Source organism: Oryctolagus cuniculus, chromosome 11, assembly GCF_964237555.1.
Source record: "Oryctolagus cuniculus chromosome 11, mOryCun1.1, whole genome shotgun sequence".
Lineage (NCBI taxonomy): Eukaryota > Metazoa > Chordata > Mammalia > Lagomorpha > Leporidae > Oryctolagus > Oryctolagus cuniculus.
The window spans coordinates 28663694-28679282 of NC_091442.1; the positions used below are offsets into that span (position 1 = coordinate 28663694).

At 47.6% G+C, this 15589-nt stretch overlaps 1 protein-coding gene across 5 annotated transcripts in view; it reads right to left on the minus strand.

Moving 5' to 3' along the window:
• The window catches only part of DNAAF9 (dynein axonemal assembly factor 9), a 128664-nt gene that overhangs the window by 16739 nt on the left and 96336 nt on the right, over positions 1 to 15589 (minus strand). For all 5 annotated transcript variants that reach the window (XM_051845225.2, XM_070052018.1, XM_051845223.2 and 2 more), the window contains one exon: positions 8419 to 8456. In XM_051845225.2, coding sequence (XP_051701185.2) covers positions 8419 to 8456 — 38 coding nt within the window. The remainder of the gene's footprint in view (positions 1 to 8418; positions 8457 to 15589) is intronic.

Consider the following 15589-nt stretch of genomic DNA (forward strand, 5'->3'; position numbering starts at 1 on the left):
AAAATGATCAACTTTAGGCCGGCGCCGCAGCTCACTATGCTAATCCTCCACCTTGCGGCGCCGGCACACCGGGTTCTAGTCCCGGTCGGGGCTCCGGATTCTGTCCTGGTTGCCCCTCTTCCAGGCCAGCTCTCTGCTGTGGCCGGGAAGGCAGAGGAGGATGGCACAAGTGCTTGGGCCCTGCACCCCATGGAGACCAGGAGAAGCACCTGGCTCCTGCCATCGGATCAGCGTGGTGCGCTGGACGCAGTGCGCTGGCCGTGGCGGCCATTGGAGGGTGAACCAACGGCAAAAGAAAGACCTTTCTCTCGTCTCTCTCTCTCACTGTTTACTCTGCCTGTCAAAAAAAAAAAAAAAAAAAAAAAAAAGATCAACTTTAAAAAATTAGTCTGCTCTAGAGTTACTGATTTTGGAGTACTACCTGCAGTTGCCTCGGCAGGGACAGACCAAATGATTTCATGGGCCTTGTATTTCACGGCTTGCATGTTCTCCACCCCTGACCTGGTGGCATGGTAAGAAAGGGTGGCCCACGTAAAGGAAGGTTGTGGAGTGGGCTGTAACTACTTTTAACCATTGTGTGAAAATAAAGAAGTAAAATCCACAAAATTATACAGAATCTGGAAATCAGAAAAGTTACTGTGTCTTATTATCCAAAGATAATGCATCCTCCATACTTATTCCTGTTCTTACATAGCTTTGGCGCACATACACACACACACACACACCATTTCTGCTACAAGATCATTTGCATCTTTGGTATTCAATCATCTTTACTCTTAATACCACGGGAAATTTCAAACATACACAATATCATAAAAACAGCATCACCCAGCTTCAAGAATTGTTAGTACCTGGCTAATCACATTTCCTTCATACCACACCACAGCCCTTCTCCTCCTCTTCCACCGGATGATTCTGAAGCCAACCCCAGACATCCAATTACTTCATCCAAAAATATTTCAAGGCAAGTGTTGCGGAGCAGTAGGTTAACCTGTGGCTTGCAATGCTCACTCCCATATGGGAGTGCTGGTCAAGTCTTGGCTGTTCCGCTTCCACTCCAGCTTCCTGCTAATGTGCTTGGGAAGGCAGTAGACGATAGCCCAAGAATCTGGGTTCCTGCCATCCATGTGAGAGACTGAGATGAAGTTCCTGGCTCCTGGCTCTGATCTGGCCCAGCCCTGGCCATTGCATCTGGGGAGTGAACCAGCAGATGGAAGATTTCTCTCTCTTATCATGCCTTCTCTCTAACTCTGACTTTCAAATAAATAAATATTTTAAAAAGAGAGAAATGCCTACATTGTGGCTTAGCAGGTAGTGCTGCCACCTGTAATGTAGGTATCTCGTATGGGTGCTGGTTTGAGTCCCAGCTGCTCCACCTTTGATCCAGCTCCCAGCTAATGTGCCTGGGAAAGCAGCAGAAGATGGCTCAAGTCCCTTGGTACCTGTACCCATATGGGAGACCTGGAAGAAGCTCCTAGCTTCGGCCTGGCCCAGTCCTGGCAGTTGCCAACCATCTGGGGAGTGAACCAGCAGATGGAAGATATCTCTCTCTGATTCTTTCAAATAAATAAATAAATCTTAAAAAAAAAAATGACAGATCTTCCATCCACTGATTCACTCCTCAAATGGCTGCAATGGTTAGGGCTGGGCTAGGCCAAAACCAGGGGCTCAAGCACTTGGCCATTCTCCACTGCCTCCCAGCCACTTTAGCAAGGAGCTGAATAGGAAGTGGAGCATCTGACACATGAACCAGCACCCATATGGAATGCCAGTGTTATAGGTGGTGACAAACCACTGTACCACAATGTTGGCCTCAATAAGTTAATCTTTTAGAAAAGTGTCTTTGGGGGCTGGCTCTGTGGCTTAGTAGGCTAAGCCTCTGCCTGTGACACCAGCATCCCATATGGGCACCAGTTCATGTCCAGGCTGCTCCACTTTCAATCCAGCTCTTTGTATGGCTTGGGAAAGCAGTAGAAGATGGCCCAAGGCCTTGGGCCCCTGCATCTGCATGGGAGATCCAGAAGAAGCTCCAGGCTCCTTCGGATTGGCCCAGCTCTGGCCGTTGCAGCCATTTGTGGAGTGAACCAGCCGATGGAAGATTTTCTCTCTCTGCCTCTCTGTAACTCTGCCTTTCAAATAAATAAATAAATCTTTTTTAAAAATCCTTGTTTTTAACTTCTTAGGTTGCAAATTTCATTATTAAAAATTACTTGTGGTTTAGTAACATGTTAACTTCTTAAAATAATGAGCTCTCATTTATTAAGTCCTACTCTGCACCAACACTTTTTTCTTTAGGCTTATATATGTATTTGAAAGGCAAAGTGACAACCCAGAAGGGAAGACAGATGGAGAAGAGAGAGAATGAGAATGAACTGATCTTCTACCCACTGGTTCACTCCCTAAATGCTCACGACAGTCAGGGCTAGGCGGAGCCAAATTCAGGAACTCCATCTGGGTCTCCCTTGTGCTGAGGTGACACCTTCTTCAACAGAATGCAGGGGCTGAGGTACCTGAGGCTTGGCCATCTCAACCAGCAGGAAGCCAAGTCATATCATTCCCACCAGCCAAGACTGCTAAGTTCACAGTTTAGAAAAATGGCCATAAACAGTTGGAAGGCAACTTTAGAAACCTGGTCTCCTGCCTCTTGGGTGAGGCAGATGTTAGGGTAACTTCCTTCCTTTTGCCAATAACATTTATAAAAAAGTGTCCCAAAACTCTAAAGACCTTATCTAACTTCACAAATCCATCTGGATGCAATCTATCCCAGAACGGAGAATAGGGATCACAAGGGCTTATACCATCTGTCACCAACAATGAGGAAAGTGTCCACACAAAGTCTATACCACGTGCCTGGGACCAAAGACCCTCAGAACTAGGCTTGCTTGCTGAGTATAGGAGCTGCTTCCTCAGTGCTCACGGACCTTTTTGGATCTCTCCATTCCTTGGTTCAGACATCAGAACCACCCTTTGGCATCTGTGCTCTACAGCTATTACATCGCCAACCTTAGGGAAATACAGTCTGTTTGCCTATGAACAGTATTTCAGAGATCTCTAAGGCTTCAAAAAAGTGTGTTTCCTAAGTGGCTTTCACTTGACATCCGAGTGAAGTGAGACTCTTCTCTTCTTCTCGTCACTTGCTCAAGAGCACACTTGACTGTGCAGCTCCCCAATCCTGGGCAGGGAGGCACCAAGTGCTCCTCTGCTACGCAGCACCCTTCTCCCAGCGAGGCCTGGTGGGTGCTAACAGCTACTGATTCACCCTCCACTCTAAGTCCCTAGGACCGTTCGCCTGCTTCAGACCACTGCTCTCTTCATGCGGCCCCTGCCCAGTCTCTCTACTCAGGCTTCCTCTTCCCCCGCAAAAGATTTATTTTATTTATTTGAAAAAGAGTTAGAAAGAGAAAGAGAAAGAGAGAAAGAGAGAAAGAGAAAGAGAGAGAGAGAGAGAGAGAGAGAGAGAGAGAGAGAGAGGTCTTCCATCTGCTGGTTCACTCCCCAAATGACTGCAATGGCCAGAGCTGAGCTGATCCAAAGCCAGGAGCCAGGAGCTTCTTCTGGGTCTCCCACGTGGGTGCAGGGGCCCAAGGACTTGGGCCATCTTCCACTGCCTTCCCAGGCCATAAAAGACAGCAGAAGTGGAGCAGCCAGGACTCAAACCAGCGCCCATATGGGATGCTGACACTGCAGGCGGCGGCTTTATCTGCTATGCTACTGCGCCGGCCTCATCCAGGCTTCCTTTTCCGCAATTCATTTTTCCCATTGTGGTCAGAGTAATCTTTCAAAAACAAAAATCTGATCATGTAATTTTCCTGCTTAAATTATTCCAATGGGCTCCAACTACTGCTGGCTACTACCAAACCATTCCGTTTGTGTAATCTATCCACTGTGCCGTGCCTCCTCTGCATGCTCTGGTCATCATCAAGCCTTCGTTCCTGCTGGTCTTTCATTCTTCTGCCTAGAATCACCTTTTCCCTTCTTTTTGTTGAGCCAACTCCTCCTTCAGGGTACAGACAATCTGAATAGCACCTCTTCCAGAAGCTTCCTTAATCCCCTAGGACTGGGTTACAGCAGGCGAGATTTGCTGAATAAATAATGAATGAACCAAGTGTAAAAGACAAACAAGCAACCTGATCTCCAAGACAGCTGTCCAATCAGCCATGCTGGAGGCACTCACATGTAAATTTTCCTCACTAAAAAGTCTGAGCAAATCCCATTTATCAGACATTCATCTGGAAAGGTTTTTTTTTTTTTTAAGTATTTATTTATTTATTTGAAGGGTGGAATTACAGAGAGGGAGAGGCAGAGGCAGACAGAAAGAAGTCTTCCATCCTCTGGTTCATTCCCCAAATAGCCACAACAGCCAGAGCTGGGCCAGACTGAAGCCAGGAGTCAGGAGCTTCATCTAAAGTCTCCCATGTGGGTGCAAGCACCAAGCACTGGACCATCTTCTGCTGCTTTCCCAGGTACATTAGCAGGAAGCCGGATGGTAAGTGGAGCAATCAGGACTTGAACCAGTTTTTCACAAGCCTTTTCTGTTCCTAAGCTTCAACATCAAGATGGAGCTTCCTCAGACAGTGTCACAGAAGTCTCCCAAGGAAGGTGACACTAGTGGTACCTGCGCTCTCGCCTCCCATTTAGAGGTCACTCTGGAAGCTACAGGGGAGGCAGCCAAACCAGCCTGATGCCTGTCCCCGTGCCCTGGGACAGGAGTGACTGGGGCCCTCAGAAACTGAAAAAGGAAAGGTCAGGAGGCCGGGCCCACAGTGTGGCACAAGGGGGAAGCAGGCAGGAATCTACAAGGCTCAGCCAGTTCTGGAGATGGCAGACATGATGGCTGGATCCTGCTAGAGGCCCCAGATATCCCCAAGGGAAGAAGACAAGACCCGCATGATGGGTCTTGCAGTGAGGAGCCAGGAAAGACTGAGTTAGGACCTAGAGGCCCTGGGACTCTGTTTGGCTTCTTCTTAGAGAAAAGAAGTGGGAGAGTCTGACTAGTGTAAATGCACCACTGAGTGGTGTGTACCAGTGTCGTGTGCAGGCCTGGGACCTGGATCTCTTACAGACACGCCATGCCCAAAGTCCTGCCCACTGTACCAGTACCATGTAGACAAACCTTGTGGGATGGGATTCTAGGTCAGGAGCTGGGCACAGAGAAGGGGCTTTGCTTTACAAGGAAACGAGCAAGAGGATTATCCCCAGCATTCCTTAGGGCAGCTATGTAAACTGTCACCTGCCAAGAGGAAATGCCATCTGTGAGACAGGTAGTTATGTAGAGCCCAGGGTGAACAGGCCATGGTGAGCGGTTTCACTTTGTTTGGACCAGGAGCGTCCTCTGTTCTGTATCATGGGGCACACACTCAGCTTTGGTCAAGGTCTTCCCAGTCTGAGCTGAGAGTGAGCAAGCAGCCTGGTCTGGCCCACTACCAGGAGAGAGAAACATCACTGCAGTCTCTGACCATTTGGCCTGGCTTACAGATTTCAGAAGCCCAGGAGAAAATGACGTATTATTTATTTATTTTTTATCAGTAGATACTTCTCAAAGCATGCCACAGCAGTAAAATATTTCTACTGTGCTTTCAAACCTTACGATAATAAGCCTTGCTTAAGCACTGAGATTGTTTCCTAGTCCCTGGATTTCTGCAAGACACATCATCTCAGGGCTACAACATAGTCCTTTTCTCATTGGAAAATAATCCTTTGTTGTTAAAAGCAACGAATCAGGGAGCCTGACTCATGAAGGGGCACAAAGGGAGGCAAGACATGCCTGTGGACATGAAGTGTGTGTCTACTGGTGCAGATCCCACCTCTGAGTGAGCCTCGGAATCTCTGAGAACAAGACCTGCCTCTTCTCCCTCCCCAGACAGCCCATGCGATGGCAAGCCGGGTCAGGCCAGGCCTCAGAGAAGTGGGCACAGACCAAGGGAAGATATCTGCCAAGGCACTGCCATTCTGTGAGTCCTTGGAGAAGCTCAGCATCCAGTACAGACGGCCTCATGGTCATCTGCCCAGATGTGATCCCACCCCAGTTTATACTAGCACAGGATTTGGCACACAGTGCCTTTACACAAGGAGCTGAAAGGCAGTGTTCCTGAAATGTGCCCACCAAGTGCTGGAGGCACTGTCTGGGTTGGCTTAAAAGCTTTTATTCAGACTAAAGAGTGGCTTTCCTCTTGGGATATAAGCCAGTGCTGCCCCAGGTTCAAGGACAATAAAGACAGAGCACTCTTCCAAGGTTTTTTGTAAGGGCTGCCTAATGTTGCCCCAGGGTGGTCATAGTCCTGTGACGGACAAGGTGTTGCACCAACATTTACAAGACCATGACAGGGCCTGGGGCTGGACAAGTTAGCAAATCCCAGGTTCAACTACTGGTCACTAGGGTCAATCAGACAAACACTTTCTCAACTTCCCCTGCCTCCAGCTAATGCTCCCAGTGAGAAGCCCTTTGAGTCACCCTTTACTCCTGGGTTTGAGCTCCAGGCCCTCAGGGGCCACCTCTATCAGGTCCAGTATCTCGCTCTAGTCCCTAGGTTTTCTGTTCAGCAAATAAGGAGAAGCAAATCATTTGGAAATAATCCTTGCAAGAATTCCCCTCCAGCTATCATCCTTTTCCTCACAGCCCCAAACATCCCAAAATACCATTCACACTCGCTGGCTTCCAGGACCTTGCAGGCCACCAGTCCACTTGGACGTGGCTTCAGCCCTCACCTCTCCACTCAGTTCCTGCTGAGGTCACCTGCATCCTTCATACTTGCAAAGCCAATAGTTTTTTTATGTTCTTCCTTTGAGGTCTCAACTTCCAGGGTTACAATAAACATCTCTGACCTCATTCTCCTTCCTTGGTCTCTGAGGTAAAGTGCTTTTCTGTTTCTCCTTTTTCAGTCTCTGGCCCTCTGACCTTTCCAACTCCACACCTGGATAGTGGCTGACTATGCTCCATGCCCTTGGCTCTGACCATGACTTCCAAACACGTATCTTACAATCAGACAGTCCTCTTTTGTTGTTTCTTGGACCTAAGTTTTCTCCTATGCTTTCTATTTCAAGGACAGCTCCTCAACTGGAAACCCAGGAGTCACCCTTTTCAACTCACAGACCCACATCTAACCTGTCACCAAGTCTGATTGCTCCAATCTACAAAATCCCCTTAAATCTACCTGGGATGGACACTGTGGATGGACCCAGTTAGCCTCCATTCCACTTTGCTGCTGGGGCTGCAGTGCCTGGAAAGTAACAGGGTCCTCTAACAGTGAACCAGAGGATTACCTAGTATGGCCATCCAACATACACATTCCTCCCTCCAGGGACTAGCCTCCTGCCCTGGGCAGCACCTAACTCAGCTGTTTCCCAAGACAACAGCTCTGGTACGCTCTGCTGCCTCCGCTCCCTGTGGACTGGCAATGGGACCAGCAGGGCAAAACCGTACTGGGGACATAAGTTGTTTTCTTCTGTCTGATTTCTGCTTGCTGGGCTGGCTCAGGAAACCCAAGCCCCAGGCATTTCTCCTGACAACAATGAGCATTTCATCACCACTGCAGGGAATTTAGAATGTATTCTGGATTTCTGGGACTCGCAGATAATATGACACAAAGTGCTGCTTCCAGGGTTGCCAGGCAGTAGCACAATGTAACCGCCAGGATGAGTGGGTTTTTCCAAATGTTTTCAAGGAGGTATGGAAAATCCCACTGTGCATAAGGGGGTACCGGGGAAGACAGGTCTTGCTGGGCCAGATGCTTGAGCTCTTGAGACAGGAGGAATGCATCAAGATCTTGCTGATCAGAGGCGAGGGATAGCTATTCGGTCCACTGACATTAGCTGCAAGGCCAGAGCATGACTTAAGAGCAAGAGAGGTGTTGCCATGGCAATTACTGCCAGTAAGAGATAAGTTCTTGGAAGAAATCTATCAAACATGATAAAACTAAAGATGTCGAGGTTTCCCCTGGACCAGTTTTGGTGGCTTTAGATTTGAGAATGGCACGCAGGAACATGATGAAGTTTGTTGTACTTAAACAGAGCTTGAAACACATGCAAGCAGGAAGTAAAGCATATTGCTGGCCGGCGCCGCGGCTCAATAGGCTAATCCTCCGCCTAGCGGCGCTGGCACACCGGGTTCTAGTCCCGGTCGGGGCGCCGGATTCTGTCCCGGTTGCCCCTCTTCCAGGCCAGCCCTCTGCTGTGGCCAGGGAGTGCAGTGGAGGATGGCCCAGGTGCTTGGGCCCTGCACCCCATGGGAGACCAGGAAAAGCACCTGGCTCCTGGCTCCTGCCATCGGATCAGCGCACTGCGCCGGCTGCAGCGCGCCGGCCGCGGCGGCCATTGGAGGGTGAACCAACGGCAAAGGAAGACCTTTCTCTCTGTCTCTCTCTCTCACTGTCCACTCTGCCTGTCAAAAAAAAAAAAAAAAAAAAAAAGCATATTGCTTACCTTGTGAACACTGGTCAAGACATTTAGGGAAGAGAAATCTAGGGGGAAAAAAAGAGAAATATTTTAAAACCATTCATCTCAGAATTGTCACAAGTTGTTTTCCACAAAAATATAACTATCACCGATATCACAGCAGTAACAGAGTAAGATTCACCAAGTGGACTGCTTGCACAGTGCCTGGCCCGCGATGGGGACTCAGGAAGAGGCAGCTTCCCCATTACTGTCAGGCAGTCTTGGCACTCCAACCACCAAAGCTTCTGCGCCACAGAAGTCCCTACATGCTAACTCTTGGGCACTGGGAGAAGGACAGATCTTTAGACTACAGACAGAGAGACAGGGAGAAAGAGAGCTGGTCTTTTCTGAAAGACACACTGTTTTGAGTAAAGGGGAAATTTCAATGGAAAATAAGGATTGCACTTGCCTAACTCTACAAGGGAACTTCAGGACCAAAATTGCTATGCTTCCCTTGATGTGCACACTAAAATCCCAGACCTCTTTAATCTTATTCTTAACTCCAAATGTGAATGAAAAGCAGAAACTGATGAACTGGATTGCAAGTGAAGCAGGAGGTGGGGATGACACATCCAAAGTGTTGAGTTAGTTCACAACTGGAGTCCTGCAGTTAAGCCCCAGAGGAAAGCTCAGATTCTTACAGGGCTTTAAAACTCCTAAGACATCACAGGGCTCCTTTCAGAGAACAAAGCTAACAGTAATGGGGAAAGCTGCCTCTTACTGAGTTCCCATTATGGGTCAGGCACTGTGCAAGCAGTCCACAATAGCGAATCTTACTTTGTCATCCTGTCCACTCCATGCCTTGGGTATATAACAAATGGAAAGAGCAGGTTTAGAAAGGGAAAGCGGGGTAAGCACGTTGCCCCTGTCTCCCATGCAGCTGGGAAGTGGTGGACCTAAGGCAGGGACCTAGGTCCAGCTCCACAGAGCTCCTGTGCCTTCTTCCCCGACATGTGGGATGTTTGCTGATGCCACTCTTCTAAATTGCTGGTGGTCTAGTTAGCAGGTATTAATGCTGTTCAAAACACCAGGGGCGGGGCCGGTGCTGTGTTATAGTGGGTAAAGCTACCACCTGTGGCGCTGGCAACCCTTATGGGAACCAGTTCAAGTCCCGGCTTCGCCACTTCAGATCTGGCTCCCCAATGATGCACTTGAGAAAGCAGTAGAAAACAGCCCACATGCTTGGGCCCTGCACCCATGTGGGAGGCTCGAAGGAAGCTCCTGGCTCCTGGCTTCGGATCTGACCAGCTTCAGCCATTGTGGCCATTTGTTAAAATGCAAAACAAAACAAAACATACCAGGGGAACCTCTCTTGGAATTTACTTGGTGGTGGCAAGTCTTGACTTTTTTTTTTTTTAATAAAGATTTATTTATTTGAAAGGCAGAATTAGAGAGAGAGAGAGAGAGAGAGAGAGATCTTTAATCTGCTGGTTCACTCCCTAAATGGCCGTTAATGGCCAGAGCAGGCCAGACTGAAGTCAGGAGCCAGGAGCTTCATCTGTCTCCCATATGGGTACAGGGTTCCAAGCACTTGGGTCATCTTCTGCTGTTTTCCCAGGTGCATTAGTAAGGAGCTGGATCAGAAGTGCAGCAGCTAGGAGTTGAACTGGCACTCACATGGGATGCCAGTACCAAAAGGGGAAGCTTAACCCGCTACACCATAGCACCAGCTCCTCTTTATGATTCTTAAAAATTACAGGGGCTGGCCCTGTGATGTAGTGGGTAAAGCCACCGCCTGCAGTGCTGGCATCCCAAATGGGTGCTGGTTTAAGTCCCGGCTACTCCACTTCTGATCCAACTCTCTGCTTTGGCCTGGGAAAGCAGTAGAAGATGGCCCAAGTCCTTGAGCCCCTGCTCCGATGTGGGAGACCTGGAAGAAGCTCCTGGCTCCTAGCTTCGGATCAGTGCAGCTCCAGCCATTGTGGTCAACTGGGGAGTGAACCAGCGGATGGAAGACCTCTCTCTCTGACTCTCCTCTCTGCGTAACTCAAATAAACAAATAAATATTTTTTAAAAGTTACATTTATACTTTATTATGACACTCTCTTACATCATGATTAATTGTGTACATGTCATCAGGGTGACACCTGGAAAATTATTTTAACTTTTTGGAGCCTCGGCTCCTTCACGGGAATGTCATGTAATGACACGGTAATATCATAGTAATGATACCTACACCTTATAGGGAATTTTTAAGGATTAGAAGGAGCAAAGCATCAACATGAGATGCTGTTCACTTCCGTCCTTCTTACAAATCATCCTCTCTACTAAACTGTACTGAAGGGTGCCTAGCACATTCAAGGCCAGTTCTACACCAACAAACACTGAAATACGGATACACTAGTTATTGATGAGCTCTTCCTCTGAATAACAAAAGCAGCTGTGCTACCTACAGAAATTTCAGTTACACAGGTAACATGCATTTTGTACTGTACCGAGTATTCAATTTCTATTAAATTCTAGCCAATCATTAAATAACATTAATCTAATCTATCCCAAAATACAGACCCACAATTCCTACCCATATATCCATGAAAGCGCAGATGCCCCAAAAGCTGATACCTGGGCTGACTTGTTCTTTGCTGTGCCCTCAAAGATGATGACAATCCTGACACACAGTAAACACTGTATAGATACTGAACAAAACCCATCAGTATAAAGTTATAAAATCTCAGGTGGACTTATCCTGATCCCAACTTGAACCCACCTTTCTAGATTAGAGAAGCCACACTGATCCCCACCTCACAGAAAGGAAACACAAACCCTACTATGCTCTACTGCCACCTGTTTTATTATTTTGCTTTTATATATTTATTTATTTGAAAGGCAAAGTGACAGAGAGAGAGGAAGAGACAGAGAAGACAGAGATCTATCTGGTTCATTCCACAAATGCCCACAATAGCCAGAGCTGGGTCAGTTTGCAGCCAGGAGCCAGAATTCCATCTGGGTCCCCTATGTGGGTGGCAGGCCCCTAAGCACTTGAGCTGTCATTTTCTGCTGCCCAGGATGCATTAGCTGGAAGCTGGATACAAAGTGGAGTAGCTGGGACTTCAACTGCTCTCTGATATTCCACTTTTTTTTTTTTTTTTTTTTTTTTTGACAGGCAGAGTGGACAGTGAGAGAGAGACAGAGAGAAAGGTCTTCCTTTTGCCATTGGTTCACCCTCCAATGGCCGCCACGGTTGGCGCGCTGCAGCGCACCGCGCTGATCCTGATGGCAGGAGCCAGGTACTTCTCCTGGTCTCCCATGGGGTGCAGGGCCCAAGGACTTGGGCCATCCTCCACTGCACTCCCGAGCCACAGCAGAGAGCTAGACTGGAAGAGGGGCAACCGGGACAGAATCCGGCTCCCCGACTGGGACTAGAACCCGGTGTGCCAGCGCCGCAAGGCGGAGGACTAGCCTAGTGAGCCGCGGTGCCAGCCCCACTTGTTTTATTACAAAAACATTATCTAGAAGAAATGATCCATTAAAAAGATATCAACAACACTGAATTAAGAGTTTGAAAAATGTGATTCTCAAAAAAACTTTTAGGGGCAGGTGTTGTGCTACAGTGGGTTAAGCTACCACTTGGGATACCCACATCCCAAGTGGGAGTGCTGGTTCAAGTCCTGGCTGCTCCTCTTCAAATCCAGCTTCCTATAAATTAATCCTGGGAGGTGCAGATGATGGCTCAAATACTTGAGACCCTGCCATTCTTGTGGGAGACCTGGATGGAGCTACTGGCTTAGGCCAGGTCCAGCCCTGGTTGTTGTAGGCATTTGGGAAGTGAACCAGTGCATGGAAGATCTCTGTCCCTCTCTCTGTGTTTCTCTGCCTTTCAAGTAGTTGAAAATGAAAATAAACATTAAAAAAACTTGTCTTATTATAAAAGTAACACACAACTCAAAGCTAGCAGCATATTTAACAGTGCAAGACTGGATGATTTCCTTTCTGATTAGGAACAAGGATGTCTGCTCTTGCTACTTCTACTTAATGTTATACTGGAGACTCCAGTCAGATATATTAGGCAAGAAAAAGACATAAATGGACATCTAGATTGGAAAGAATCAAGTAAAGAGATTTTGGGGCTGGGGCTCTGGCATAGTGGGTAAAGCCACTGCCTGCATATGGGCGCCGGTTCGAATCCCGCCTGCTCCACTGCAAAGGACTCTCTCTGCCTTTGCCTCTCTGTTACTCTGCCATTCAAACAGATAAATAAATATTTTTTACAAAGATTTATTAATTTATTTGAAATGCAGAGTTACACTGAGATAGAAGGAGAGGCAGAGATAGAGAGAGGTCTTCCATCCGCTGGTTCACTCCCCAGTAGGCTGCAAAGGCCAGAGCTGTGCCAATACTAAGCCAGGAGCCAGGCGCTTCTTCCAGGTCTCCCACGCAGGCAGAGGGGCCCAAGGACTTAGACCATCCTCCACTGCTTCCCCAGGCCATAGCAGAGAGCTGGATTGGAAGTGGACAGCTGGGACTCGAACCGGTGCTCATATGGGGTGCTGGCACTGTGGATGGTGGCTTTACCCGCTATGCCACAGCACTGGCCCCAATAAATAAATCTTAGAAAAAAAAAAAAAGTAAAGAGCTTTCTATTTACAGATAACATGGTCTTATGCATAGAAATCTTAAGAAGAAATCTAGGCCGGCGCTGCGGCTCAATAGGTTAATCCTCCGCCTGTGGCACCGGCACACTGGGTTCTAGTCCCGGTCGGGGCACCGGATTCTGTCCTGGTTGCCCCTCTTCCAGTCCAGCTCTCTGCTGTGGCTCGGGAGTGCAGTGGAGGATGGCCCAAGTGCTTGGGCCCTGCACCCGCATGTTAGACCAGGAGAAGCACCTGGCTCCTGGCTTCAGATCAGTGTGGTGCACCCACCGCAGCGCGCTGGCTGCAGTGGCCATTGGAGGGTGAACCAACGGTAAAGGAAGACCTTTCTCTCTGTCTCTCTCTCTCACGGTCCACTCTGCCTGTCAAAAAAAAAAAAAAAAACCACACACACAAAGAAGAAGAAATCTACACATAAAAAAAAAATACCCAACCAGCACTAATAACTGAGTTCAGTAAAGTTGTAAACTATAAGATCAACACAAAAATCTATTATCTGGGGCCAGTGTTGTGGGACAGCATAGATGGGCCACTGTCTGGAATGCTGGCATCCCATATGGTGGCAGTTTGAGTTCTGGATATCCCATTTCTGATCCAGCACTCTGCTAATGTGCCTGTGAAAGCACCGGAAGATGACTGAAGTACTTGGGCCTCTGATAATCACATGGGAGACCTGGCTCCTGGCTCCGGCCTGGTACTGTACCAGCTGCTGCAGCCATTTGGAGAATGAACCCGCAGATGAAAGATCGCTCCATCTCTCCATCTTTCTGTAGCACTGCCTTTAAACTAAATAAATCTTTAAAAAAAAATTACAGAGGCCGGCGCCGCGGCTCACTAGGCTAATCCTCCGCCTAGCGGCGCCAGCACACTGGGTTCTAGTCCCGGTTGGGGCGCCGGATTCTGTCCCGGTTGCCCCTCTTCCAGGCCAGCTCTCTGCTGTGGCCAGGGAGTGCAGTGGAGGATGGCCCAGGTGCTTGGGCCCTGCACCCCATGGGAGACCAGGAAAAGCACCTGGCTCCTGGCTCCTGCCATCGGACCAGCGCGGTGCGCTGGCCGCGCCGGCCATTGGAGGGTGAACCAACGGCAAAGGAAGCCCTTTCTCTCTGTCTCTCTCTCTCACTGTCCACTCTGCCTGTCAAAAAAAAAAAAAAAAAAAAAAAAAAAAAAAAAAAAATTACAGGTCCTTAGAGCAACAATGAAAAACCCAAAGATGAAATTAACATAACAATTACATTTATGATAGTATAAAAAAGAAAAAAATAAGAATAAATTAAACAAAGGAAGCACAAGATTTATACATTGAAAACTCTAAAACCTTGCTGAAGTACGGGTGTCCTGGCACAGCAGGTTAGGATGCCACTTGGGATGCCGGCATCCCCTGTTGGCAGGTCAGCTCAAGTCCTGAGAAAGAGATATCTGCCATTTTCTGGCACATTCTCCAAATGGCCACAACAGCCAGGTCAGGGTCAGGCTGAAGCCAGAAACCGGGTCTCCATCCTGGTCTCATACTTGGGTGGCAGGGAACCAAGTACTTGGGCTATCTTCTGATGTCTTACCAGGCACATTAGCAGGAAGCTGGATCAGAAGTTGAGTGCCTGGGACTTGAACTGGATGTGTGATGCCAGCATTGCAAGTAGTGGTTTAATCTACTGTACCTCAATGCTGGCCCCAATAACTCTATTCTTGCTTGTAGTTCTCATAATGTATATATGGGCTAATCATCAGTTTTCCTATAGAGCTTAAGTAAACCACTATAATAAATTACATTTCAGAAGGGATTTAGAAGTAAATTTGAAAATTTCTCAAAGTCTATTGGGTTAAATATTTTTTGATCACCCTATATGAAACAAATGTGGAAATAAATGTTCTCATAGTTATTACTTATTCCTGAATTTTGTTACTTACATTTAAAAAAAAAAAAGATTTATTTATTTGAAAGTCAGAATTACACAGAGAGAGAAGGAGAGGCAGAGAGAGAGAGAGAGAGAGAGAGGTCTATCTACTGGTTCACTCCCCAACTGGCCACAACAGCTGGAGCTGCGCTGATCCAAAGCCAGGAGCCAGGAGCTTCTTCTGGATCTCCCATGCAGGTACAAGGTCCTAGGACCTGAGACATCTTCCACTGCTTTCCCAGGCCACAGCAGAGAGCTAGATCGGAAGTGGAGCAGCTGGAACTTGAACCGGCTGGCATTGCAAGTGGCAGACTTACCTGCTACACCACAGCGCTGGCTGTTACTTACATTTTTATATTCCATAACCACATTCATCCAATTTGTCTTATTTCTATATTTAAGTAGATAATATGCTCATTGTCAGTCCTTTTATGTGTTGTTAATTTATTTATCTCTGAACATACTCGGTACACATTTGCTGAAGCATCCATTTATCCAACAGAAATTTATGGAACTCTTACTATCTACTAAGTACTAACAGAAATGGCTCCTGCCCTCACAAAAGCTAAGTCTCCACAATTCCTCTTTCCTCTTTGGCTATCAAACCAAGGAGATATTTTGAAAATCTGACATTAACAAAGAATATCTCAGTGTTTTCTGCGTACAGTGTAGGCTGTT